This window comes from Lonchura striata, chromosome 13 (assembly GCF_046129695.1).
Source record: "Lonchura striata isolate bLonStr1 chromosome 13, bLonStr1.mat, whole genome shotgun sequence".
In the NCBI taxonomy this organism is placed as follows: domain Eukaryota; kingdom Metazoa; phylum Chordata; class Aves; order Passeriformes; family Estrildidae; genus Lonchura; species Lonchura striata.
Genome location: NC_134615.1, coordinates 14,643,695 through 14,669,466, shown reverse-complemented (window position 1 = coordinate 14,669,466; position 25,772 = coordinate 14,643,695). Strand labels below are relative to the sequence as shown.

General features: G+C 38.3%; 1 protein-coding gene across 3 annotated transcripts in view; it reads left to right on the top strand.

Moving 5' to 3' along the window:
- The window catches only part of ESRP2 (epithelial splicing regulatory protein 2), a 42,811-nt gene that overhangs the window by 3,851 nt on the left and 13,188 nt on the right, over nt 1-25,772 (top strand). For 2 of the 3 annotated variants that reach the window (XM_031505836.2, XM_021535250.2), the window contains exons 4-13: nt 15,913-16,026; nt 17,056-17,170; nt 17,912-18,010; nt 18,132-18,186; nt 18,971-19,081; nt 19,886-20,018; nt 20,213-20,255; nt 20,737-21,038; nt 23,014-23,235; nt 24,512-24,710. In XM_031505836.2, coding sequence (XP_031361696.2) covers nt 15,913-16,026; nt 17,056-17,170; nt 17,912-18,010; nt 18,132-18,186; nt 18,971-19,081; nt 19,886-20,018; nt 20,213-20,255; nt 20,737-21,038; nt 23,014-23,235; nt 24,512-24,710 — 1,393 coding nt within the window. The remainder of the gene's footprint in view (nt 1-15,912; nt 16,027-17,055; nt 17,171-17,911; nt 18,011-18,131; nt 18,187-18,970; nt 19,082-19,885; nt 20,019-20,212; nt 20,256-20,736; nt 21,039-23,013; nt 23,236-24,511; nt 24,711-25,772) is intronic. The other variant, XM_021535251.2, reaches the window with a different exon arrangement.

Below are 25,772 nucleotides of genomic sequence, written 5' to 3'. Positions count from 1 at the left end.
TCCTTTTTGTTTGCATATCTATGCAACTAAATAATGATTTTGCTGTTAATTGTTGGATGCCAGTTGTGATGTGGCAGTTCCATCATAAGTCTTCTAGACCACATCTTACCTAAACTCTTCTCCCTTCCCCTCTGTGTCCTGACTCCTGAGAGAATTAGGAGAGAATTAATTCAAATTCCCACTTGCAGGGTGGCAAAAAGCAAAACTACATGTTCTTTAATAGTAAATCCTTTTCTGTGTTTTTGGAGTCAAGCCCAAGGGATATTTTAATTGCATCATGTATTTTAAGGATGAGTCAGGTGACAACACATACAGGTTGTTTTTTTTTTCTTTCTCAGTTAAGCATTTTGATTAGCAAAAGCAACAGGTAGTTGAAGTGGTTTTTTGAAAAGGACGAGAAAAAGGAAATAGACTTGTACCTTGATTTGAGATAATGTTATGGAGTACGTGAAATAAGCTTTCCACACCCTGCCTGGATTGTGGTAGAAAATTGATGATGCAGCTGAAAATTGCTCACCTTAGCACATATCTCAGTCATGTAAATGAAAGTTTTGGTGCCTGCTTCTGGTTTTTTGCCTTGTGTTCCCAGTTTCTACATGTAGAGGGAAGTGAGAATCACTGAGCACAAATCCATTGTAACTTTTATCCATGCTTCAGAGGCCTCTTTCAACTTCAAACATTCTGTGGTTCTGAATCAGTGATTTGTAGCTGGTAAACAGTAGATCAGCTTCTGTGGGTCTGGATTTATTCCCCTGACCACAGAAAGTCTCCTTCTATTGCTGTACAGTTCACTTTCCAGCAATGATGGGGTCTACCACAGGCCTGTAATCTGTGGTCAAGTCTTTAGTCTGCTTTTAACCAGGCACTTCATCAAATGATGCATCTTTTTCATTTTACTTCATATTCTTAAAATGTTGCATTTTGCACAGCTTATTATTTTAGTTTGTCTTAAGAAATATTCTGAAACAGGGCTCCTTGTCAATAAATTTTGGTTGTTGTAATTTTACAAGGTAAGGTTCTGAAGCACAGTGCCCCCAAAGAAAAAAGCTCTTTGCTGCAGCATATGCTTTGTAAGTTTTGTTGCAAGGTTTTAAATACTGTACTTGTCCAGGGTAACAAGAATTTGATTCCAGAGGTACTACTGCAGTTATGGGATCCATCTGTATTTTCTTATAGGTGATGTGTAGTGTTGTGATAGCTTTCCTTTCTGGGGGTGGAGTATGTACAAATGTCAGGGAAATAGTTACCTGAAGTCATAAAATGCCCTTTGGGAGCATCTTGCTCGATATATTTAGTTCAAAATGGCATTAATAACTTAGCTCTGATGTGAAACCAGTAATGGTGAACTCACAGCTGCTGAGATGTTGCCGAATGCTACTGAGTAGAAAACTGAGGATTTTTATTTAACAAAGTGGGAGATCTCTTGTTCAAGTGTGCATTTGGAACTGTCTTGAGCCTGTGATCTAAGCTTCTAAACATGCATCAGCTGCACTACTTACCAAAGGAATAGTTTTCTTCCTGCATGACTGGGACGTTGTTGCCAGGTTTCATTGTTCAGATCCTCAAATCACAGGACTGGCTTATTTAGCATGTTATTTATATTTTTCTAGTTAACTGCTGTAGCTTTATTGTTTCTCATTTTGCAAGCTTTTAAGGGAGAGCAATTATTCTCAGATTGCTCTCTGAAACCTTGTAGGAATGGAACCTTGCTTTTAAAGAGCAAAACCTAAATGAACTTTGCCTTTCTCTCAGCTCCATTACTGTGTCATCAAAAAGCTGACATCCTCATGTGCTTCTCTGATTGTAGCCACGGGGGTTCTAAGTTAAAGATCCCATATGAAGTTGAAAGTGTTGTGGATTTCTTAATCCCTCCCATACAGAAAGCCTGGCTGAATCAGCATGACTTGCCTTAAGACATGTTACTTTCCTTTTGCAAGGCAATATTTGCATGTTTTCCTGAAAAAGGATAAGTCTAAGAGCTAATAATTTTGTAGAACTGTCTGCAGTATTTAGCTGTAATTACCATCTTTCTTTGAATGATATACATAAAAAGGGAGACATTCTCAAGTGAGACCTGGCTTTGCTTTTGGATCTACTAAAACCATTAAATTTTAACCTGTGGATTGACATTAAAATATTAAAAATTTGTTTAAAAGACTCTCCTAGTCTTGCTGATTGAATATTTTGACTCAAATACACCAGTGAATATTTTGATTCATATTCTTATATAGAGAAAGACAAAGCTGGACCTTTCGCCCTGACATACTCCCCTAAATAATTCTCAAATTGAGTGGTTGCCACTTTATTAGGTGATAACAAGTTGCCAGTTCCCTCAAGCATGTTTGGACACCTATTGATCATCCAGCTGAGATGCAGGTGGAATTTATTTTCAGCAAATTCAGGAAGAAACAAGCTGGTTAAATGAACTTTTGGAAACAAATGGGATGGGGGGAGAGGTGGTAGAACTCATGAATTCCTCTAACCTGATAAACCGGTTACAACCCTTTTTTTAAGAGAAACTTGTTCTGCAGCTTCTTCTTCACAAAGTGCTAGCAGAAAGTTTTCTTGGCTCCCTTGCCAGCTATCACATCTTCATTTCTGATAAATTATTTTTAAAATTTTATTTTTAATACAGCTCTCAGTCTTCAAACTGCAGAAGAAGTCTGAAAATGCAGGGTGACTTTTTTTTTTGAGTCTTATGGTTGGTCTTCCAACTTCAGATTATTTGGTGACTGCATCACCTCAGTAAAACTTCTAACAAAGTTTGGAGTGTTTGCTGGGTCTGAGTTCTGACAGTTTGGAGCAGGTGTTTGGCGAATCTTTGGCAAGTGTTACTAGACAGGCTGTTCTTTCCACAACAAACACTTAGGGTGTCATTTCACAAGATTTGGCTTCAGCAGTGAAGCCAGCTTCTCCCCTGGCCCTCCACCAGACTTTGCCATCTTTTTGTTGTGTCAGTAAAACCCTTTGTGAAGCTGTGCTGTAAACAGGATCACTGAAATAAGCAGATGGGGTGGGAACTTAAAACTGCTTTGCTGTCTAAGCTCACATCCTGTGAAACTACACCCTTTGCTTGTGTTTTCATGATCCAACATGTTTGATGGCGATACCAGCTTAAGCTATTTCTGCCCCCGAACACTTCAGTGGCACCTTTCATTTAGGCAGGTGCTGCTCCATGGCCCTCCCTCCTGCATCCTGCCAGTACAAAGGCCTTTGGGGATGCAGACTGAGCTGGAGCAGGGCACTGTTCTGAGTTGAAGGCAGTTCTGGTTTGGAGTGGTTCTGTCTGATGCACAAGTGGCAGATTAGGAAGTTTTCCCATAGGCAGCCATAGCACTAAGGTGTGGGTGAAAGGAGGATAACATTTTAGGACAAGGATGGCACTGAACAATTTATGTGAAACTGTGGCCTTAGTTTGGCATCAGCAGTGAGTGATAAGGATTTCCTGATAGACACAAGGGCCTGCAGCTTGTCAGGGTAGGTAAGTGTTTGATTCCTGCTATTGCAGGAGGGCTGAGTGTCCTGTGTGCAGGTAGCCTGATGTAGAGTTTTCACATTTATTAACATCCAATAGTTCCCTATTTTCATTGCTAAACGTAGATGAGGATTGGTTAAATTATGTTGCATACTTCTTATTGGAATATCATCAGTATTTACTGTGGGGAATTAAGGATGTGCTAATGCTTCCTGTAGCTATAGGATGTTGCAGTGTGGATTTTTATTTTTTTTAACTATGGCTAACTCTTTTTTCAGAACCTGAGTTGTAATTCTATTATTGATGGCCTAGATGAACTATTTTTCTCTTTACAAATTCTCAGAGCTACCCAACTCTGTAGCCCATTACATTATTATTGAAACACTCAAATCTGTTCCCTCAAAAACTCAGAAAATACTGATAGCATAAACAGTTCTTCTATTATGTATATTAAATATATATGTGTGTATACAGAAATATGCATATGTAGATCATGTGAATCCATTTGTTATTGGCAGCACTTATGTCATGTGGAAAAGGCTGCAAGAATTTTATCTGAATTCCTCAAGTATTCCCTGTAGGAAATAGGAAGGTTTCCTTGCTTTGTTCCTGTATTTAGGTATGTTTCACTTCTGAATGAGCAGAGAATTAGATAAAAGAATTTGTCTAAAGCTGCATATCCTTTTTCTTATAGATATAAAAGTGTGGTAGCCTTGGCAAACTGGGCTATCTTCTCTTAAAATTACAAGTGACAATATTAATGAGAAGTGAATAATCTGGCCCAGTGGTTTGAGGATATGAGTAGACTTTTTTGTGATAGCAGATGTTGCTACATTTTCTGGTGAAATTGAACAGTAACAATTAATTACCAAGTCTGGGATTAGCATATATGAACAAATAAACTATACTATCAGCTTGCAGAACAGCTTGAGGTGCCTGTCTTCACAGGGAGTGATGTTGTGTCATGTTTGTAAAACTGTGTCACTCATACATTTAGATGTTTCCACAGCTAGAATATGTCTGAATACTTGAATTTCTCTTGAAATTGTTTTTGCAGTTTTTTTTTTAATGTCATTGAAAGACAGCAAAATAGAGGGTAGAAGCATTTTAATACAAAGATTACTGGATTGCATGGTCCTCAGAGACTTTGAACTTCTTTCCTCTAACTTGTTCTAAATAGCTACTGAAAAAATCACTGGAAATATGTTAATTAATTATTGTCAGAGTTTTTAAAAGTGGCTGAGGAATAAATGAAGCATAAGGAATTTTAACATGTAGATGGGGCATTTAGCAACATGGTTTAGTGGTCAACTTGGTACTCTTAGGTTAATGGTAGGACTCAGTGTTTTGGAAGATCTTTTTCAACCTAAATGATTATATGATTTGTAGTCTATTATTTTGGCAGTAATTATATGTGCAGTGCTCCTATCTGTTCTTGCTGTTAATATGGAAGCAGCTTAGAAAACCTTGTGTGGATTTGTCTGCATTGTCTGCAAACCTGAGTTGTTTCTCTCTTCCTCTGGTGGAGAAAGGGTTGCAGACTTCCTCAATCTGTGTGTTGGTTTACTTGATTCCCCCACCCCGCTCCTTTTTAATAAACCAACACTTTTAAGTTATGTATTAAGTTCTTGGGTAGCTGGGTGCTGCCAAATGAGGGCAACATCTCTGTCAATCTCTTGCAGCACTTTTTGCTGAGCAGCTGGCTTTCAGACTGATGGACAGTTGCTAGAATTGATACTGCTAGTAAAGCAGTGTTGTGGCCAGAACTAAAAATGCTGATTAAAGATTAATTTTTAGCAACATAATATCTCATTTTATCATTTCTGTGGTTAAAAGTGGAAATTTTATGTCTCTTAAATAGAAACAAAACCAATAATTCTCCCTCATGTTCATGTCTTTGCCATCTCCTAGCTGCTCTGGAAAAGCTTTTTTGTTGCCTACAGAGATATCATGTTGTTTTCTGTTAGTTACAACCCTATTCCAGTAGAAGGGGGGAAATCCTGATGCTTTGAAAGGTACCTTGACATGTGTTCTAGGAGAGTCTTGAGTCAGAAGTCATGTTTGTTCTCCAAACCATGTTTCAGTGCTTTGCTCTAATAAATCTGTGGTGATGTTCTTTAAATTGTTCACAACTTGCTCCAGTGTACTTCTATACAATAGTCTCTGTTCTTGCTTTGTTTACAAACAGCTGCTTTGCTTATTTGTCCCTCATTCATTAAATCCACATGCTGTGAAGGTAGATGTGAGTTATGGGATAAATACTAAGCAAAAGGTATTGGGAATTGAAATTCAAATTATCACCCCTTTTCATGAGAGACAAAATAAAACAACTGAAACCAACTCTCTCACTTCTCCCAAACTTCTATTTCAAAATATTTTCGTTTCTCTTTCCTCATGCTGCCTTTCTTTGTAGAGCTGCAGTGGGCAGAGTATGGCAAAAAAGGATTGAGAAATGGATATTTTATTAACATTAAAATATTGGTTAGAAACTTATGGTTAAGAAATAGTTTTATTCCTTCTTGCAAAAACTTGGCTCCTGTGGAGATTTTGGACACCTGTTAGCTTAAAATGAAAGATTCTGTTACTAAAGCTCTAGAACAGTCTCTGAATTTTGTTATCATTCTTATTGCATTCAAATCAAAACTCAATCAGTGAGGTTCTCATTCTCTGGCTCTTATTCTAGAGGGATGTAAGCATGTTCTTTAACATTACAATGAGCTGTGAGAACATTGGCAATGTGTGAAATTAATTCTGCTGTAACTTCTGTAAAGATGTTTACTTTCCTGGTAAGTTTGTTGCAGTGAATTTCACTAAGAGGAAACTAGAACTATTGTAATGTTACTTGAAAAATAAAAGTGAAATAAACCCTGTGGAAGTTTTGCTGTGTAACCAGACCTTATTGCAGCTGAAAGTTGATTTAAGTTAACTTTGCAGGTTAAGAAATACACAAGACATTGTATAACACCACAAATCCTCTTGAATCGAATACCATTGGATTGGAGGGGGACCATGAGAGACAGAGCTGTAAATACATAGTTGTCACAAGAATATGACTGTGACAGAGTTTTGCAGTTTGCTTAATTGATAACTTGAGTGTCTCCGTTATTTCTTACAACAGAATTAAACTTACACAGGACTTCAGCTTATTGTAAATCATGTGAGATGGCACCTTGTAAATATGAAGTGCAGAAGAAAACTGCAGTTCTTGTTGTTATGCTTAAAGAAACAAAAGAAAGTATAAATCAACACCCTTTCTCTGTAAGTCTCAGATGCTAAGATTTGATCACAAGAAGATGTGACTTGTTTGACATTCAGACAAACTCATGTCAAGTCTTTCAGTCACAAGGAACTTGCTTTGGAAGCAGTAAGTTACCTGAAAGGGAGGATGTAGCTCTGTAAGAGGTAGCAACATCCAAATAGTGTAACCATTAATGTCCTTGTTTTGTGTTGGGCATGTCTGAATCCCTTGGAAGGCCAAGTGTAAATTTTGATCTTACTCAGTTGTGAACTGCTAAAATCATATCTAATAATTTCTTACTCTCATTTTTCCTTATGGGTTATTGCCAATTCTTGACACTTGACCAATTCTGTGACTTGATAGTTTGAGACCTTGAAGGCAAACTGATTAAGGGGCCTAATTCCACTTGTCCTTTATGTATTTGTGAATGTATGTTTGTACTAGAAAGGGAACATAACCCCCTTTAAAAAACAAAGCAGAGTCAATTTTTAAAAGTTTGAGTTTCTTTTGCGCATATTTGTAAGGACTTGATCAAGAATCACTTGGATTCTTATATAAGCAAAGATGCTTCATAGATTTCAAGGCTGTTATTCAGGAAAGTCCATGCTTATGATATTCTTAGAGTACAAGTTTAATGGAGAGGCAGGAGTATGAGAAAATCATGCAGGAAACTGGATTGTGGATTATAAGTATCTCCTCATTCTTTTGGTGTTGCCTCATCTTTTTACTTTCCCTGAGTATTACTAAAAAAAAAAAAACTTGAGAAACAACCTACTAAAAAAATGCTTTAATTTTGCAGGCATTGGCTATTCTCCTACAACTGGTTAAGCTTGCACTACAAACAATGAGGTAGTGTTGAGTAAATAGAGCAGTACCAAGCATTACAGTCAATAGAGCCAGTGCTAAAGATCACATTGCTAATGAAAGTTTGTCCTTGAAACAGAGGTGAGTGGGAGTGGGGGAGGTATAGAACACTGAGAGAGAGCTTGTGCTTATATCAAGACTTTGGGAAATGTTGCAGTCGTGGCATTAATTAAAACCTAGAGTTTGGAAAGTACGTTCAGCCTTGTCTTTCAGGCTATAATGACTTGCTCTGTGAGTTGAGCTGATAGCAAGCAGCCTGTGAGAACTGTGAGGCACCATTGCAAACCTGCTTGAAATGTAGGTAAAAGGTTGTCAGAGTAGGGATTTTTTTGTATTAGTAGTATTCAGAATTTTCTTTTTGCTTAAAATCAGACTTATGAATAATCTGTGCTAACAAATTATAAAGTATTTTGTAAGATATGCATATTTTTATATGATTTTGTTGGTTTTGATAGCTATGGCACCTTTCACACAGATTAATTTAAAGTGAAAATGTAGTTTATCTCAGTAAGTGTTTCTTTCTTTAGCAGTTTCCTGACACATAATGTAGTAGTAAAGTAAGTCCACAAACTCTGAAATTCTTATGTTGCTGGACTGGGGTGCTTTATCTTACACAAGGCTAACTTCAAGTAGCTTATTTGTGGAGTACTCTGCATATTTCAACACTCTCTTATTAAAACAGGTTGTGCTTTTGAAGATAAAAGTCTGTGACCTGATTGCAGTGACATTCAGAGGGCCTGAGCCATGGTCTTGCCTTTTATGCTTAATGCATTACCTGAATTAGATGCTGTAGATACCATAGCTGGAAAGCATGCAAATAATCTGGTGTTTCAAACTTTCATCTAAGAAATAATTAATCAAAAATGGTCATAAAATAGCTAAGTGGCATGGCTTGGACAGATCTTTGTCATGGCAGAAGGTTAGATGTTTGCATTCTTTCCTAGGAAGAATTAAAGCATTTAGTTAGCTATTGTTTACTTTGCTGCTAAAGGACTGAGGTCCAATTAAAATGAATCTCACAAATAAATAATGTGGAAGTTTCATCTTTAAAACAGTTTACCACAGCCCTGAGTAGCAATGGTCTGTTTTCTATGCTCCAGAGAGTGTCACTGGACAGACAAACTGTGACAATTGTTGCTCTGTTTCTGGATTTCATGTTCCACCTGTTGCTGAACAACACTAAAACTTATTTTTATGCAGGAAATTAGCTGTAGGCTACTCTCACCAGCTAAGTTTAAACTTGCCAGTCCCTCTATTAATTCTAAAGGAGTATAATGAAGGCAGTCTCCAGTGCTTGAAGCTCAGTGCCACATCCTGCCTCTCCTTGAGACTTAGCAGGGCAAACTTGCTCTTGAACTTGCAAATTCCAAAGATGGATCTGGAATCTAACTCATTTTGGCTACTATGTAATGTCTCTCTTGAGTACATTTTGGTGGCCTTCGTGACTGATTAGTCTTTTTGTAATTTAATGCAGTTCCTAGGCCATCAAGAGGCATAAGGTGATATGTAACTTGACTGGTCATATTGAGCAAAATTAGATTCTCTGGAAAGCTGGAAACTAACCCCATGCTTTTGTCCAAGCGAGTCTGCAGTCACTAAATAATCTCATGCATTAGTGTTCAGTAGAGCAAATAATTGCCTTCCTCCTAATAGGAGAAATCAACTGGCAATATTATTTTTGAACATTTCTAGTGAATGGACCTGGTCTGCCTCTGTCATCTCCTGCATGTTTGCCCTGCAATGAAATAAAACCAAGGGCAAATTTCTTTTTCATGTTTATGTCTGAATGGTATCTAAATACTGTATTTTTTCCCCCTGTTTAGCTAGAAGGGGAAAATAAGTTACTTGTAACTTGTGGTGACACTGGGGCTTACACTTTTTTCTTTTTTTTCCATACAGCAATTTCAGTACAAGGTCACCACGTATCCATTATCAGCCATGTGGAATATCATTTAACAGATGAACAAAGGCAAGGGCTTACTATAGGATTCTCTGTTTAAAAAGTTACCCAGCACAATAAAGGGTTATCATACTGGTAAATAGTGCTGAAATGCAGTCTGTGCACCTCCCAGTAGTATTGACATGCTTTAAATTCCTCCATTGCGTGGATAAGGCTGACATTATCACCAGGGTTGGAAGAGTGAAGGAGCAGAAGACTGCCCATGGAGAGTATTGTAAATAAATGTGAAATTCTCAAGAGTGTAAGAATTGAGGCACAAAATCCAAGTGAAAATATTTCCCTAGGCTGACATATCATGGTATGTTGTGTGTGTGCTAACTTTGTACACCAAAGCCATGGCCTGTTACTCCTGACTTTTCTCATGCTGTATTAGACCCTTTAAGTCTTTGGACAAACTTCAGGATTGTTGGGTGTTGTCAGTGGTGCTTCAATCTTGCTTATGCTTTAGTGGCTGACACGTTCTTTTAATGAGATTTGGCTGCATCTCAACTCTTGATGTCCTTCACTTCCCCTCATCCTGGAACACATGTCCTTTCCCAAACACCCCCAGCCCCTCAGGTACACACAGTGGTGCCATTGGTGTCCTGATCTTTGGTGGAGCTGCAGAGTGGGCAAAAGAAAGTCCAAAGTGATGGGAGTCACACAACAGCTGAGGCTGGAAGGCACCTATAACTGTTGTCCAGCCCAAGCCCTGAAAGCAGGGACACTTCAGCAGGCTGCCAAAGACCATGGCCACTTGGCTCTTTAGTATCTTCAATGGTGAAGAATCTGCAACTTCTCTCAGCAGCCTCTTTCATTGTTCAGCTACTGGAGATCTTTCAGGAACCACACCTGCAACTGTATAATTGAGTTTGGGTGTTCTCTGGAATAAATTGTAGAGGACTTAGCATAAAATCAGACTTTGAGGCAACAACTGCAGTACCTTTTGCCTGTTGAAACAGAACTGGGAATAGAAAATCTTCAGTGAAACCTTTTTGAAGATTATCCTTTGTTTTCCATGCTGCTGTTAGCTGAGAGAAGACTGATCATTTTATAAGCTCAAGCAAAGAATGACTCACACCTAAGGCCTGAGAGTCTAAAGCTCTAATGTTGTAAATTGCAGTAATGTCTAATAAGTGATGATGATTTTTTTAAAATACAAGTTAGACTGGAAAACATCCATGGTTATAAACAGTATGGTTTTAGTCATAGGTTTGCACAAAGGACATGTAAGCAGTGCACATTTATGTGCCTCAGACAAAACTTTTTTCTTCTCAGGGTACTTTACAGATCTGTGGATTTTCACTTTCTCATTTTCACTTTCTCATTTTAGTAATATGAGGGGGTTTTAAGCTCAAGGAATACATAAGAATGTAAGTCCTAAGGGAGACAAAAATTATTTTCTTCTAAGTTATTCCTGAAAGTTTTCTTCTTAATAATGACAAAACTGTATTATTCCTGAAAAAGTTTTCTTGTCTGGGTTTTTGTTTGTTTTGGTGGGTTTTGTTTTGTTTGCTTGGGGTTTTTTTGCAAAACACTAATCTAGAATGCTAAACCTGTTCAAAGTCTTTCTACAGGCTTTAAGCCAAATCAATTATCGTCTTTGTCTCATGTCTCCAATTTTGACTGGACCAGATATGATCTGTTCACCCTCCCAAGTCTAAAGAAGGCATGGATGAAAAAATGAGCATTTTTTGATATGCTGATCTGGCAGAAAATAGATCATGTATTCATCTGCAATCACCAAATTGTAAACTCTGGGCAATTTAGTAACATCCTGTTTATACTACTGATTTGAAACTAGATCTCTGCACTGTGAGGACCATTCTTTGTGCAAAGAATATTGATAAATATAACTCACCTTTCTACTTGAAAATAGATTCAAGTCTAGCTTAAGTGTGGACTACAAGCTAAGCTGTTTTCTGGATTTTTATGCATGACATTCCAAACCAGCTTAAACTGCAAGGATGCCTTTAATTCTGAAGCACTGAATGATTTTATCTTGTCTTAGCTGTAATGGGTCAGTAGGGCCAAAATAAGCAAAGCAGAGAAATTCCGTGCACGGCTAGTGAGTTCTAAAGACTTACTAGGAGCTGCTGGAAATCTGATGCACAAGAGGCAGCTGAATTTTCTGTTACTTTGAAGTGATTTGAGGTGATTTGAAGAAAGAATCCCCCAGAGTGCCATGGTGTTTTAGACATTGTTCCATTTGACAGCATGGGTGCATTCTGTGACTGAATTATCTCAGTACTTAATTACCACGCCAGGCACAGACACAGCACAGATGCAGTGGCCTTTCTCAAGGATGACAGCTATTTTTAGTAAGGGAAATGAGACTATCCAAATAGACAGAGGTTTATTTTAGTTTTTTGTGCATCATAACTGTAGAAAAAGCTTAATGAAGAATCTTCTTGTTTCTCCAAGATCTACATCTTAGCTATATTTAAGGCAACACGAAGGGGGCTGTTATTTTAGTCCCTTGGGATTAATCCGTAAAAAATATAGCAGCTTGTGCTGGCTTTCATCCAGCTTTGCTGCTGGCAAAACATGTCTCTTCAATCTCTTTGTACTCTCGGCTACATGACCAAAATCCTGTTTAGCCAGTTTTTCAAACTGGTGTTCAAAGTCTGTCCTTCCCTCTCACCACTTTTTCTCTAAGAGCTGTTTTAGGTTTCGTGGAGGCAAGTATACAGAGCAGCTTGTATGATTCTTCCTCTTCTCTCTGTTCAGTTTTTAATCTTGATGTGGAATTAATGAACATATTCCTTTAAACATGGAATGACTCATCAGAGCTCTGCTGGAGAGACTGATCTGGTGGAATAAGCAAGAAAGGTGGAGGATGATGCTAATAGACTGGTTCTTGCAGTGAAAATGAGGGCTGGATGCAAGATGCAAACAGGTAATTAACAGTGTGTAGCTGCTGTGAAAGGAGCAGACGAGCAGGGCAGACAGGCTGTGTGAGCTCGGTGGGGGCAGCATTAAGGTGGGGCAGCTTTGCCTGATGAAGTGGGGGTGTGCTTGGACAGCAGCATGAAGGTGAATGACAGCAGGTAAATAGCTGAGATGGATTTTATTAGTGGAGTGAAGGAGATGGGAATGGAATTTATGAAATGACAGAGTTGTGGACAGGTTGTTCAACATGTGAGACAGAAAAATGTAATGTAAATCTGGTGCTGGTCTTAACTTGTCCTTTGCTTCCTCCATTTGGGTGGATGCCGGTTCAAGGCTGTCTTTTGAAATGCTGCCTGAAATCTGTGGCGCAAGAAAGGAGGCTGAAGATGTCTTTTCCTGAGCAATCTGAATTGCTTAACTGGTGTGGCTTTACAAACACATCTGCCCTAGCTGCTCTAACACGTTTGACATGTGTTACGTGTATCTGGTGCCTGGAAGACTTGAGGGCCCAGTGTAATCTGTAGCAGCAAGAGCTGGTCCACAGCTGTGCCTTTCATACTCAAACTCTGCAGAATTAGGAGACATCTCCTGTGGATGAAAGAAGCTACTTCAGGCTGATCTCAAATGTCTGCTGTTCCTCTGGGGCTATTTTGCCCTGTGCTCTGATCCTGGGTGAATCTTCCCATTCACTCTGCTACCCCCTCCTCTCCTCAGTTAAGCCATGCCATAGTTAAGGTGGTTTGGATAATGAAGATTGCTTATGTCTCCTGACTATTCTTCCACAGTCTTCTTGCCCTCTTCCAGAGCAGTACACCCTAAAGTTTGAAACAGGCTGTTTTTTAAATACAAGTTTCTAAATAAGCTCCCAGCAAGGCCTGCCAAACTTGTGGCAGTTTATCTAAGGGACGTTAAGCTGCTGGCATTTGGTAAGAAAAGTAGAGTATTGTTTTGACATGTTGATTGTTCCATTGTTGAATGTTATCACTGACATTTAATAAATATGCAGTGCAAATACTTACACTTGGTAAAAATAAAAACAAATGCTGATCTTTGGGAGTTCTTTAAACCTTAGTACAGTTGGAATTCTGGGCTTATCAGTGTCCTTATTCAATATTTTACTACTCAGTACTGGCTTCTGAAAATATCTGTGTTGTCTTTTGAGCTGTAGGTTGTGTGGGAAACACCATCTGGAAAAAATGTTACTGTTTCAGTGCAACAGTCTTGATTTTTACTAAATTGACTTACACCATTTGACCTGAGCATTTCCTCCCTTGTGCAAACATTTATCTTTTTGTTTTCTAACCTGATGAAGTCTTTTTGATGTACAATTCTTAGGTTTTATGTGTACAGCAGGAGGCTGCTTACATTTTCTGCTTTCTTCAAATTGTGTGGGTTAGATTTCTTCTTGTATCTGATCAAAGTAGCTCCCTAACTGCATGCTCTGTATTGGCTCTTGAGCATCTTCAGTAACACAGGGTACAAAGTTGAAGGTTTGGGGAGTGTTTTATTGCTGTTCTTCAGTAAGACTCTGCTTCCTTTTGGCAAGAATCCCTGTGCACCTCCTCTGGAGGCCGATTCCTATCACCATTTCCAACCCCTTTTTACAAATATTTGCTCTTTACTGTGCCCATTAGTTAAAAAAAACCCCAGCTAATAAGTTGCTGCATTTAGTAAGAAGGTAAATCTCCTCATGTGTGTTATTGTGGTGAGAATATTTGTTGCTGGTCTGTGACTGTGGCTGTCCACAGAACTACTTTTCTGAAGTGGTTCCTCCAGAGTCCACTGGAATTTTCTTCTTTTTCTGATGTTTACACATCAACTGAGGTATTTTGAACACGCCGAGATCTCATTTTTCTGACTTTAAATAATCTTTGAACAATAACTGGCTTTAAAACCTTGGGTTCTTCAAGACTTCAGCTTGTGGTAGGACCACAACCTGTATGAGCAATTGGGAGGAAACAGGCTTTGTGAATCTGCAATTTGGTTGATTTTTAGTTTGTTATTTTGTCTGTGTGTGGTATATTTCTTCTTTTTGTGTGTTTTGGTAGTGTGCACAGAATTGTATTATAAAATTTTTTGTTTTGGGAGGATATTCACCCTCCTTAAAGTTTCAAATATGTTCTCTGCTATTAAGTAACATCACTTTATAGATATGTTCATATCTGTGTTTGTATATCTGCAAATGAAGCAACTTAACACAAGGTGCTGAGCTGAGTGCCCCTCCTTACTCAGCTCTGCCACTCAGTTCCCTGTTTTGATGTGTAGGACCCATGTCTCTGCTCCTTCTAAAATCATGTTTTTCCCCTTGTGGAGCCTTACCTTTGGGCTGCAGGTGCTGCAACACTTCCTCACACTGTGAGTTCTGTGTAGCTGTGGGATCAGGTCATTAGGGCATCATCTTTCCTGAGCAGAGACTGCAATGTTGTAGTGTCACATGTGTTATGATAAAGCAAACCAACTCTCTTTTCTCTCTGTACACAGGTTAAAAGACAGCACTAAGAAATTGTCTGAGTGTCAGGTCAACTTGTAATTTGTTTTTGGGAGTGGTTGTTTTGGAGTTATAACTGTTGCTGAGAGCAGTGGGTGGCTACTGCATCATGATTGTAATTATTGCATTGTTTGTGAGGTGATGCTTTCCTGGGAGGCAGTAGCATCAAGAGGGAAGTTTAGAATAATTACATTTGTGCTCTTGAAAATTAGCTAACAAGCTACTGCTTACTGATATGATACAGGTAGATACTATAATATGCTAGCTGACTTATAAGGAGCTAGGCATTTAACACTGGTATAGAGTAATAAAAGGCTGGAAATTGTTATCTAAGGATAGAAAATAACATTGAACAAGACAGCTGGAGCCCTTTCCTCTTGAGAATTAATCTGCTGGGGGTTAGCCATCCTAGAGCTGGGAATAATTTTTTTAATCTAGTATTCATAACCCTTCATCTCTACCAAGAACTTTATTAGCTTGGATGTTACTTGATTATAATTTTACTTTTGTACGTATTGAGATCACTATTTGTTTGGCTTTTCTTCATCTATTACTGTTGAAACATTATTAAATCCTGATGGGTAGTTTTTTAAAGTTAAAAATAATTTTTAAGGACATAAAGTCAAAGGTGCTGTAGGTGAAGAAAGGGTATTGCAAAATCAATACTGTAATTTATCTTCAAAGTTCTTTCAAATATTTAATAACTTAAATTGTAGTTAGTCCAGATTTTGTACATTACTAATACAATATGATCACTTTTCATATGAACTCATAGTTCTGCCAAACCTTCCTAATTAGTCTTTTTACTAGATTCTGGGTGTTCTTGTTTTCTTTTCCACAAATGCATACAGTTTATTTGCTTACTTTAAGCAGGAGCCCATGTCTTCTCCATCATGTTTCTTCAAAAACTTTTACAAAATATTGACGTATTTCATCTCCCTAAAAAAAAGTGCTGAACTAATGGCAGTAATGAAATTACCAGTCAGTACAATGAAAGTTTTTGCTTGTTTTTCCAGTTTAGTCAGCTGGTATCCAGTGATTTGAAGGTACTTGGGAGGAGCTCTTACACACTCTGCAGTGATGGCCAGTTACTCATCCGACAAGTTCTCCACCCGGAAACATCCAAGAAGGTACAAGATCAGAACTGGGGCAGAGAGGCAGCATGGGAGGGGAGTGATACAATTCCACCTGGGAGCTAGAGTGTCCCAAGACTACTGAAGATGATCCTCTCCCTGCCTGAGCCCTGAGTAGTTGTTTTAGGCACTTGCTCTTGAAAGTCAGCCACACTACTTGGACTCTCAGATGAGCTTAAGGAAGAGGAAAATTAGAAAAAACAGGACAGAGACAGAAGCAATAAAAGTACTTTGAATTCTGTGTGCGGAGTGGAAACAGAGGTACAGATCAAACCTCAGCAGAAGTGATGGAGGACTATTGCTTTGCTTAGGCTTGTGTTAAACCAGTGTCCTGTGGAGGGTAAGCACACAGGTGGTGATGTGGCCTGGCAGTGGTTCCCCATCTGCATTTATTCAGTGGGAAGCACAGCTGCATCTTGTTTGCTACTCCCACATGAAGCAGCAGTTTCTGCTCCAAGTTCCTGGAGGGTTTAGAGCACCCTGTCATGCACGGAGAGGAGAACTTTGCCTTTGTGCAAGGTGGTGGCTCTTGAGTTTGCTGGCGTAGCAGGGTCTGCAGGAGCCCCACAGGGATGAGAGTTGCTGACATGGAAAGAGCTGGCCAGTTGTAGGGCTTATTTCTGAAAGCTGCCAATAGAAATTTTGTTGCAATATTTATTTAAAATTTGTCATCACGGTTTGGTACAAATCTGCTTTGCAGTGTAGCTGCAAAAGATAAAATAGTGTTAAAAATGGAAGTTAAACAGCAAAACATAGATATTTTAAAATATTTTTTCCCAGCTATCCTCTCCAGCTGTTTTGAATGGGTCTGGCTCCCAGAGGCTATTTGACTTTGGTCATGTAGAGATCCATTTCTATGGAGTAATGGAATTTGAACTGTGTTACAAAGGAACCAAACTGCTCCATCACCAACAATCTGGTGACATGGAACTATGTGATTTCTGAGTGTCTCATTCAGTTCAAAAGTATTAAATGAAATTTAAAGGAGTAGCATGTACAAAACGAACATTTTTGCCTTCCTTGTAGAACTACTTGTTGTCAGACTGCTTCTATTCCTTTTATGATCTGCGCAAAGAATTCCACACTTGCTACCCTAGTTCAGCCGCCGTGAAAGATCAGACTATCAAGACCATGGCAGAATGTATCCTTTTGCTGCAGCTTATATACCACAATCAGTTAAGCTTCTTTGAGTTTCATCTCTGATTGTAACAAGAGTTTAGAAAAATAAAATTAGATATGGGTTTTATAAACTCACAGTAAAGTGGAAGGAGTGTCTACTTAAGTGTGTGTCAGGGGAGTGGCTCTGCTTGTAATTTTTTTTCCCCAAATTGAATCTAATTGATTTCTAAACCATATTAAGTAAACCTGCCAAAGAAAAGCATCACTTGCATTGGTACTTGATCTTAAAGGAAAAGCTGAGCTGTCAGTGGGCAGTGGGCTTTTTCAGCACTAGCTGGCCTGCAGGTTTCCACTGTTTGCAATAATAGTTATCTTGCATGATCCTGACTACACCGAGTTTAAAATAAAGCAAAAACAAAACCCACACAATACTCTACATCTCAATTTAAATTAGAAGGATTATTAGGGCCTATCTGAATGGGATTAAAGTTCAGTTATGTTTAAAGTGATAGGAATTTACTCATCTTTTCCTTCTTTGGACTGTTAACTCTGAAATTATGTAAGCTCTCAATAGTTTTCAAACTGTTGTCTGTTGAAGTGAATATAAACCAGTTTATGAGCAGAGTAACGTGTCCAATAGTCACATGTCCCCACTAAGAGCAGTATATTTAATTATTAGTTCTGTTCTAATATCAGGAAAGCCTTATTGACTGATTTACAAAGGATTTTGCAAGTCTGTTATTTTCTATAATCACCTGTTTAGATCTAGGCTTAGGGACAGATGAAGCAGAGGAGGACTTTGGCGTGTGGCAAGTGAAGACCATGGTGGCTATAATTTTCAGCATGCTTTCAGAAGGTTGTAGTAAGTTAACTATTTATACTGAATGCTGAAATCCTTCTTTTCTGAAAGAATTGGCAGTGGCTCTGTCATTCTTAAGTAATCTCTGACTCTGGTTATAGTTAAACTTCCTGTTTTGTCACAGATCACGTATTTGCTGAGCCTGAAACTGTGAAACACAAGTATGAAACAGGTCCTTGGTAAGTGCCTTTGTCACGGTTGTTTACAAACAAAGATGAGTCTTGCGTACAGCAAGGAAAGCTTGTGGATATTTCCCCATGGTCATGTGAAAGTAGGCTGGCTCCTGAGAACAGCCCAGTGTACTCAGCACTCACTCCAGTGCAGCCAGAGGGTGGCTGGCATGCTGAATGCTGTACTTTAGTCCAGCTCTTTTAAGTCACTGCAAGTTAAATGCTCTTTGTTCTCTTGCTTCTGTTTTGCATGGCAGCAAGGCTGGCTTATCTTACCCAGGGTGAAGAAATATTTGTGAACTTTCCCTGAGTCAACAGGGCTGATGGCCAGTGCACCCTACATGAGCTGAGCTGTGTGGTGCTTCCCAAAGTGGTCTCACATGCTAAATTTGGTGTTGCGTTTCGGGATGAAGGAACAGGATGGCTCATTCTTTACGAATGCACTTCAGTGACCAGAAATATTTTAGGCATAAGTAATTTGTGTTGCTTGAATTGCTAGATCTTTCAAATAAAATTAATTCAGTTCCTCATTACTTTACATTGAGGCAGTTGTCATATTTTTTTATTTAAGGAATTACAGTGTGGTGACAACATTGTGCATCTACAGTGTTGTGGATATAAAAGAATTCTCCAAGTTATCTTCCCTTATTGAAAGGAATAATGGGTATAGGAGAGTCTCAACAGAAAATATTGCTCCCAATTTACAATTCAATTAGATGCTATCTGAAGTTTGATAAAATATTGGAAAACCTGGATAAAAGCTTACTTTGTCTTCTTTTTTCTTTCTGTGCAGTAGTAAATCTGAAACTGTGGACAGTGAGACAGTAATACGTGCCAGAGGTTTGCCGTGGCAGTCTTCAGACCAGGATATTGCTCGATTTTTCAAAGGACTCAACATTGCCAAGTAAGATAAGGAGAATTTGCCTTGCTTTATCTCTTTCCTTTAATAGCAAGTTCCTTTAATGTTTGTTTTACATACATCTCTCACTCTCCTCACTGGAGTCCTTCAGTCTTTCCCCACTTGACCCCTTTCACACACTGTGGCCATGACAGCTGAACAGCCTTAGGGGTGCAAGAAAAAGTTTTGAAATGTGTGAAGAAGAAAAGAGACTTACCAATTGAAAACCAATACACATTCATTCATTGCTAGTATCAAGAGGGAGAAACTCCTATTGCATTAATCAAAGCAGAGACCAAGACATGAAAAAAGCTTTAATTTTATGCCAATTTATTATTCTTCTACACCTCCTAAACAGGCCACATTCAGAAACTTCTAAGTACTGTTTGGAATAAATTTTCATATGATTCATGTGTATACCTATGTATAGATGTATGTGTATACATATATATGAAGAGAGTGAGTATATTTACAATACCTTAATACCTTAGTGTCACTTAATATATATTCCAGATCTCCAACACCGTGAAAATATATTTTTTGTATCTTGTACAAAAAGTCTTGTACAAGACTTTGTATCTTTATGGGAGTTGAGAAAGTGGTAAACTACATGAGATGCATGACCTCAATGAAGCAGATTTTAAAGTATAATTGTGTTACAGCAAAAATGAAATTGTGGATAGTAGCAATTACTTTTTCAATCTGTAATCATCATGTTAAAGTCTGATTCCTTTAATATTCTTACACAATTATTTATTAAATGTATTAAAGGTTCAGACTAAGCTTATATTTGTTGGCTTTACCTTCCAGAGGTGGTGTGGCTCTTTGTCTGAATTCTCAAGGAAGAAGAAATGGAGAGGCTTTGGTTCGGTTTGTCAATTCTGAGCAGAGAGACCTTGCCTTGGAAAGGCACAAGCATCACATGGGAAGCAGATACATTGAGGTAACAAATTGTGACTTGAAACAAATCTTTGGAGAGAAACCTGAATATTTTAGGCTACATTCTCATTTAAAACCAAACTGCACTTCTGTTTTGCTCAAAGTACCAAAACACAATTCTTTTGCTTGTGGAAGTGTGTGTGGTTTAAAGCTGAACATTGTGATTTTCATGTGGATTTCTTTGTTCTTTCTCTCAAGGTTTACAAAGCAACTGGGGAAGAATTCTTAAAAATTGCAGGAGGTAAGTGATGCTGGAGTTCAGTGTGATTACTTAAGTTTATAGGAAGGTTCTTTTTTTTTTCCTCGACTGAGGATGCAAATAGATAATGAAGTAGTTTTCCTGTTTTACCTTCCAAGAATATTTGACCCTGTCGATTTCTGTTTTCACATGGTTGAAACTGAGCTGTAAGCACTTGACCTGTGATTCTCCTTCTTGGGAGGATGACCAGCCTTTGCAGTGGAAGTATCCATGTGTCTTTTATCAATTCACACTAATCTCATCTTTGCTCCAATTTCATTAAAATATGAAACACTTGCAGATTAAGAGGGTTTCCCCTCCAAATAGATGGCTGAGAGTTAGTAGTGTTTTGGGTCTTGTCTGTGTTTGTTGCTGGCTGCTTACCTACTGTATTCTTCCTTAAAGCTTTGCTGCTGCAGCTGCATCCCCTGGAACTGGGTGCCCAGCACTGACCATTGACCATGTGCTGTTATCTCTCTACCAGGCACCTCCAATGAAGTGGCCCAGTTCTTATCCAAGGAGAATCAAGTTATCATCAGGATGAGAGGCCTTCCATTCACTGCTACTCAGGAAGATGTCTTGGGGTTCCTGGGGCCAGAGTGCCCAGTCACAGGAGGGAAAGAGGGACTTCTCTTTGTCAAGTACCCAGATGGCAGGCCCACAGGAGATGCATTTGTGTTATTTTCCTGTGAAGAATATGCACAGAATGCACTTAAAAAGCACAAAGAAATACTTGGAAAACGTTACATTGAACTCTTCAGGAGCACAGCAGCAGAGGTCCAACAGGTTGTAACTATTGATTGTGAGACTCAAAAATGAACAGTTGAAATATTTCTTCTAACACTTATGTTATAGACCACAATGAACACTTATTATATGATAAATGTCAAGAAAGGCCAATATATGTTTCCTAATGGGCATGGAAAATTATGCAGCACTGGTTTTGCTTTGTTTGTTTGGGGAAGGAGTGTTTGTTTTGGTTTTTTTTTAAGCTGCTACTGCTTGGGCGTTTTTTTTTTTTTTTACCATCCTTCAGACTATAAAGTAAAAATCATTGAATAAATTTCTTCTCCTTAAAGGCTGACTGAAATCACAAAAATAATTCTAAAAATATAATAGATTGATAGTATTGTAGTAATACTTCTTGAAAATTTGCAGTATTGTCTTTAAATGCTCATCTCCTTGTACAGAATTTCTAACATTATATCCAAATCTGGATGCATGAAATGAGCAACTGCTTTCTTGGAAGCTAAGACTTAAGAGGATATATCTGATTTTTTTGGTGAAAGGAAGTAATTTTTTTTTTCCTGAGGTAATATATTTCCTTTTTTCCCTATCTTTCATCAATTCCTATTACCTTCTTAAACTAAAAAAACCATTTTATTTTGTCACCAGCAGTTGTCCCTATGAAAAACATCACATATTATATTTTTCTTCCTGACATAGAATATTTCTAGACTAGTAGCTCCAGAAGGAACCACTATTAGATTTATTTCTGGTCTTTGCATAAGCACTGGCTATAAAAGTGTAATACAATTACTGTGCAACTTACGTGACAGGTGAAGTCTTTCTGTAGAAGGGATGGGGCAAGGGAAAGAATATTCACACTTGTAGATCATTGCCATTGCTGTGATATGGATATTACAACAGCCAAGAATCTGTGTGCTATGAAGATTAGGAAGTGGCATTTCCCCCTCCTCCAAAACTTCCCTCCTGAGAGAGAAGGAAGCAAAATCCCCTGAGAAGAAAACCCCTCTGTCACAGCAACCAATTTCTGTGCTTCCAATTTTTTAGGGGACACCTAGATATAACTTATATTCTACCAATATATCATTACTTCTTCCTCTATGACAGCTGTCTAGGCTAACACCCAAACTTTTTTGCTGCTTGGGCAAGAGATTATTTCTTAGGAAATTATAGGCTATTTGTTTGAATAATTACAAGAAGTAAAGCCAGCTCTCATCTATTTAGTGTTAGTGCAAAGTAATTGCAATATTCTCCATACAACTGAGAGAGATTTCTGTCCTGAAATGCATTACAAGGAGATTCTAGAACCAAACTCCCTAAGCCAAATCACTTTTAACAAAACTAAAGCTTTGTAACCTGTTTTTTAGTACCTCTTCCAGTAGAATGTGTTTATTTGTGATAATCATCACAAAAAATGGTTTTCAGCAGTAAGCCCCAACATGTGTCATATGATATATGTTCCTTTTATCATTTGGAAATGAGTAAAGAGAAAATGTTGAGATCAAAGTCTCCTATATTCTTATCTTTAATTTTTTTTTTTCCTCAGAACCTCTGTACTTGGAGATGAGCACTGGGGTTAAACAAATAAGAAGCACCCTCACTTAACCAATCAGATTTTAGAGTAATTACAATTAGTGCTTTTACTTACTAGCTATTTCAGGTCTCAGTTCTTTTAAAATGTCTGATTTTAATTTACCCTGATTTAACTAAGAATTCTATGTGGCAAGACTGCTTTATTAGTGCAGATGTTCCTTCTTGAGATACTGTGAACAATAATTGGCTTTTAACTTTTTTTATATTGACATGAGAAAAGTCTGTTGTTGGGGGTCTGGCAAATTGAATTTGTTAGCCTTCCCCTCTACTTTTCTGAGTTTAAAACTTTCAAATGCCCAACAGGAAATTAGCTGCATCAATTTGGCATAAGAAGGGTTTGTTGGAAATGGTATTGTGAGAACTGCTCTGTGCTCAGACAGGTGATTGTAAATCTGCATTGCTGTGGGTTTTTTGCCAACAGGTACTTAATCGATACATGTCAACACCTCTTATTCCAACTCTTCCAACTCCCATCATTCCGGTCATACCCCCACCATACACCATTGCCACGGGCAGCATCCGTGACTGCGTCCGGCTCCGAGGTCTTCCTTACACTGCTGGCATTGATGACATCTTGGAATTTATGGGAGATGCCACAGGGGATATCAAGCCCCATGGAGTTCACATGGTTCTTAATCAGCAGGTAACAGCATTTTTGCATGGGAGGAGTAACTTTGCAGTGATTTAACAGGTTAGAAGTCAGGGCAACTTACCTGATCTTGGCTTTAGTCTTCTCCAACCTTGGGAAAATAAAATGTTCTCTTTGTCTGTCTTTGCCTCATTTCTCTTTCTCTTTTGTATACGCCCTTACTTTTCTCTCTGTGTATGTATATATGCATCAGCCTGGGAAGATGAAGTTTGGTCTTTGAATGATAACATTATCCTGGAGGCTGTTTTCAGCCAGAGGCTGGAGATACACAACAGAAATGTCTCCTTTAGATGGCATAGCTGCTCTGTCAGCTTCAGGGTTCCTGCTGTGTTGTTTGTGTGGTCTTTGTGTCAAAATGAAGTTTTTCTAACTTGATTAGCTGTTGCTCAGGCTTTAAAGAGAGTTGATAATTAAAAATTGTGGTTTGGGTATATTTTAATGATATGATCATAGAGATATATTTTCCCTCTTGTCTTGTGTTAAAAGTAAGTTCTTAATGGCAAATACTGAGGTATTAAAGAAATCAAATGAGAGATCTACTATATTTGTTTAGGGGATTTTTTGTGTGTATATTTTTTTGGTTAAGGAAGTTTTTGTATTTTATATAGACAGGTATACCTGTCATATTGCAGAAAATCAGACCTGCAAATCAACTTCTGATGTAGCTATGGACTTTACCAAAGGATCTGGAACTTTATGCTGTTTTACTGTTACCTTGAAAGTAGTTGTAGGGAAGGCAAAGCCAGGCTCTTCCTAGAGCTTCACAGCAAAAGAATAAGAGATAATGTGAATAAACTACATAAAAAAAAAAAACCAAACCCATTCCAGCTGATGGAAAATAGAAAAAATAAAATCACAATGAGAAATTAGCTAAGCACATGAACAGGTTCCCAGAGGTGATATGGAGCCTTCACCCCTGGAGATGCTCAGATTTCAAGTGGAGAAGGCCATGAGTGGCCTGACGTAAATTGAAAGTTAGTCCTGCTTTGAACAGCTTTTGCATGAGAGGCCTCCATTTTTTTCCATGCTACATGATTCTGCTTCTTTCTGCAGAGCACTGAAGTGGCATTGTGTTTACTGGGTACTTGTTGCATGAGTCTTGATTTTTCTGCTCCTAAATAAAATTGCTGAGTTGTGAGTCACTTGTGCCAGAAAAGGAATAATGATACAGGCTTTCAGTAGATGTTTGATCTTAATCCTTTCTGCATTTCTTGTGATCTGGGTGATTTCATAACAGATTGACCTACCATTACTTCCCCACCTCCCCTAGGGACGACCATCAGGTGATGCTTTTATCCAAATGAAATCTGCTGACAAAGCCTTCATGGTGGCTCAAAAATGTCACAAAAAAATGATGAAGGACCGTTATGTGGAAGTATTCCAGTGTTCTGGAGAGGAGATGAGCTTTGTTTTAATGGGTGGCACTTTAAATCGTAGTGGCTTATCCCCACCGCCATGTAAGTTACCATGTAAGTCTCCAATTCTTCTGCTCTCTGCTGCTAAAGGCTGATATGTGGTAGGTGCTGAAGCTTTGTGGCCTTTCACCTTTTGACTCGGGTTTTGCCATGATCAATAATCATCCATCTGTGTACATGCTAAGATTGGAATTGTTCCCTTTGGGCAATAATGGGACTGATCAGAGGCATTTTTATTGTATTTTCGGTGGTGAGTAGAGGGCAGCAAGGCCTTGCCAGTGAAATTGTTGCATACTTTGCTTTTTATGGGTGTACTGTTCTTCTGAGCTCTGCAGTAGACTTGCCTGTAGTGAAACCTACTTGGAATGAGAGGGATATTTAAAATGGGGAGAAGTTCTATATTTCAGCTGCCGATGAGTGCTCTTGCTGTCTTGCCTCAGAGCATTGAGAAGGTACTCTTTGGGCTTATTTTTGAAGAAAAACTCCCACTGGGATGATAAACTAACCAACCATAGAGTGATGAAGCTAGATGGATTTTAATTTTTTTTATTTTAAGATTACAGTGAACATTACTGAGGAGCTATAATGGAATTTTACTGTACTGTTCTAATTAATCTCACTACCAAATCACAAATCAGATACTGATGTGTATTTACAAAATAGTAAAAAGCTACCAAATATAGTATATAAAACAAATCTGACTGCACACCAAGACAAGTTTATTATTCTTGTACAAATCAGGTATTTGTTCATCAATATGCATCAGACTAGTGATCAGACTAGGGACATTCTCACTTCCATTTGCTATATCCTAAAAATACTTTTTGAAGTCACAGGAAGCTTATACATGAAGTCTCATGGTCAGTAGTTATGGATGCCCAAGCACTATTATGGTGCTTTTGTCCCACAGAGTACTTCTGTTAGAAAACACCAGGGTGTGTTGGTGTGCACGCCTGCTTTCTCTATGCACATGGCTTTATGCTTTCTTTTATTAACTCTGAAGCTCCCTACTTTCCATTTACATATAGACATGCTCAGATCTAGGAGCTGTGAATTTTTAGGAATTACTCATTCCCAATGCCCTGGTTGTTATTTGTGGCAATGTAGCAAAGGTCT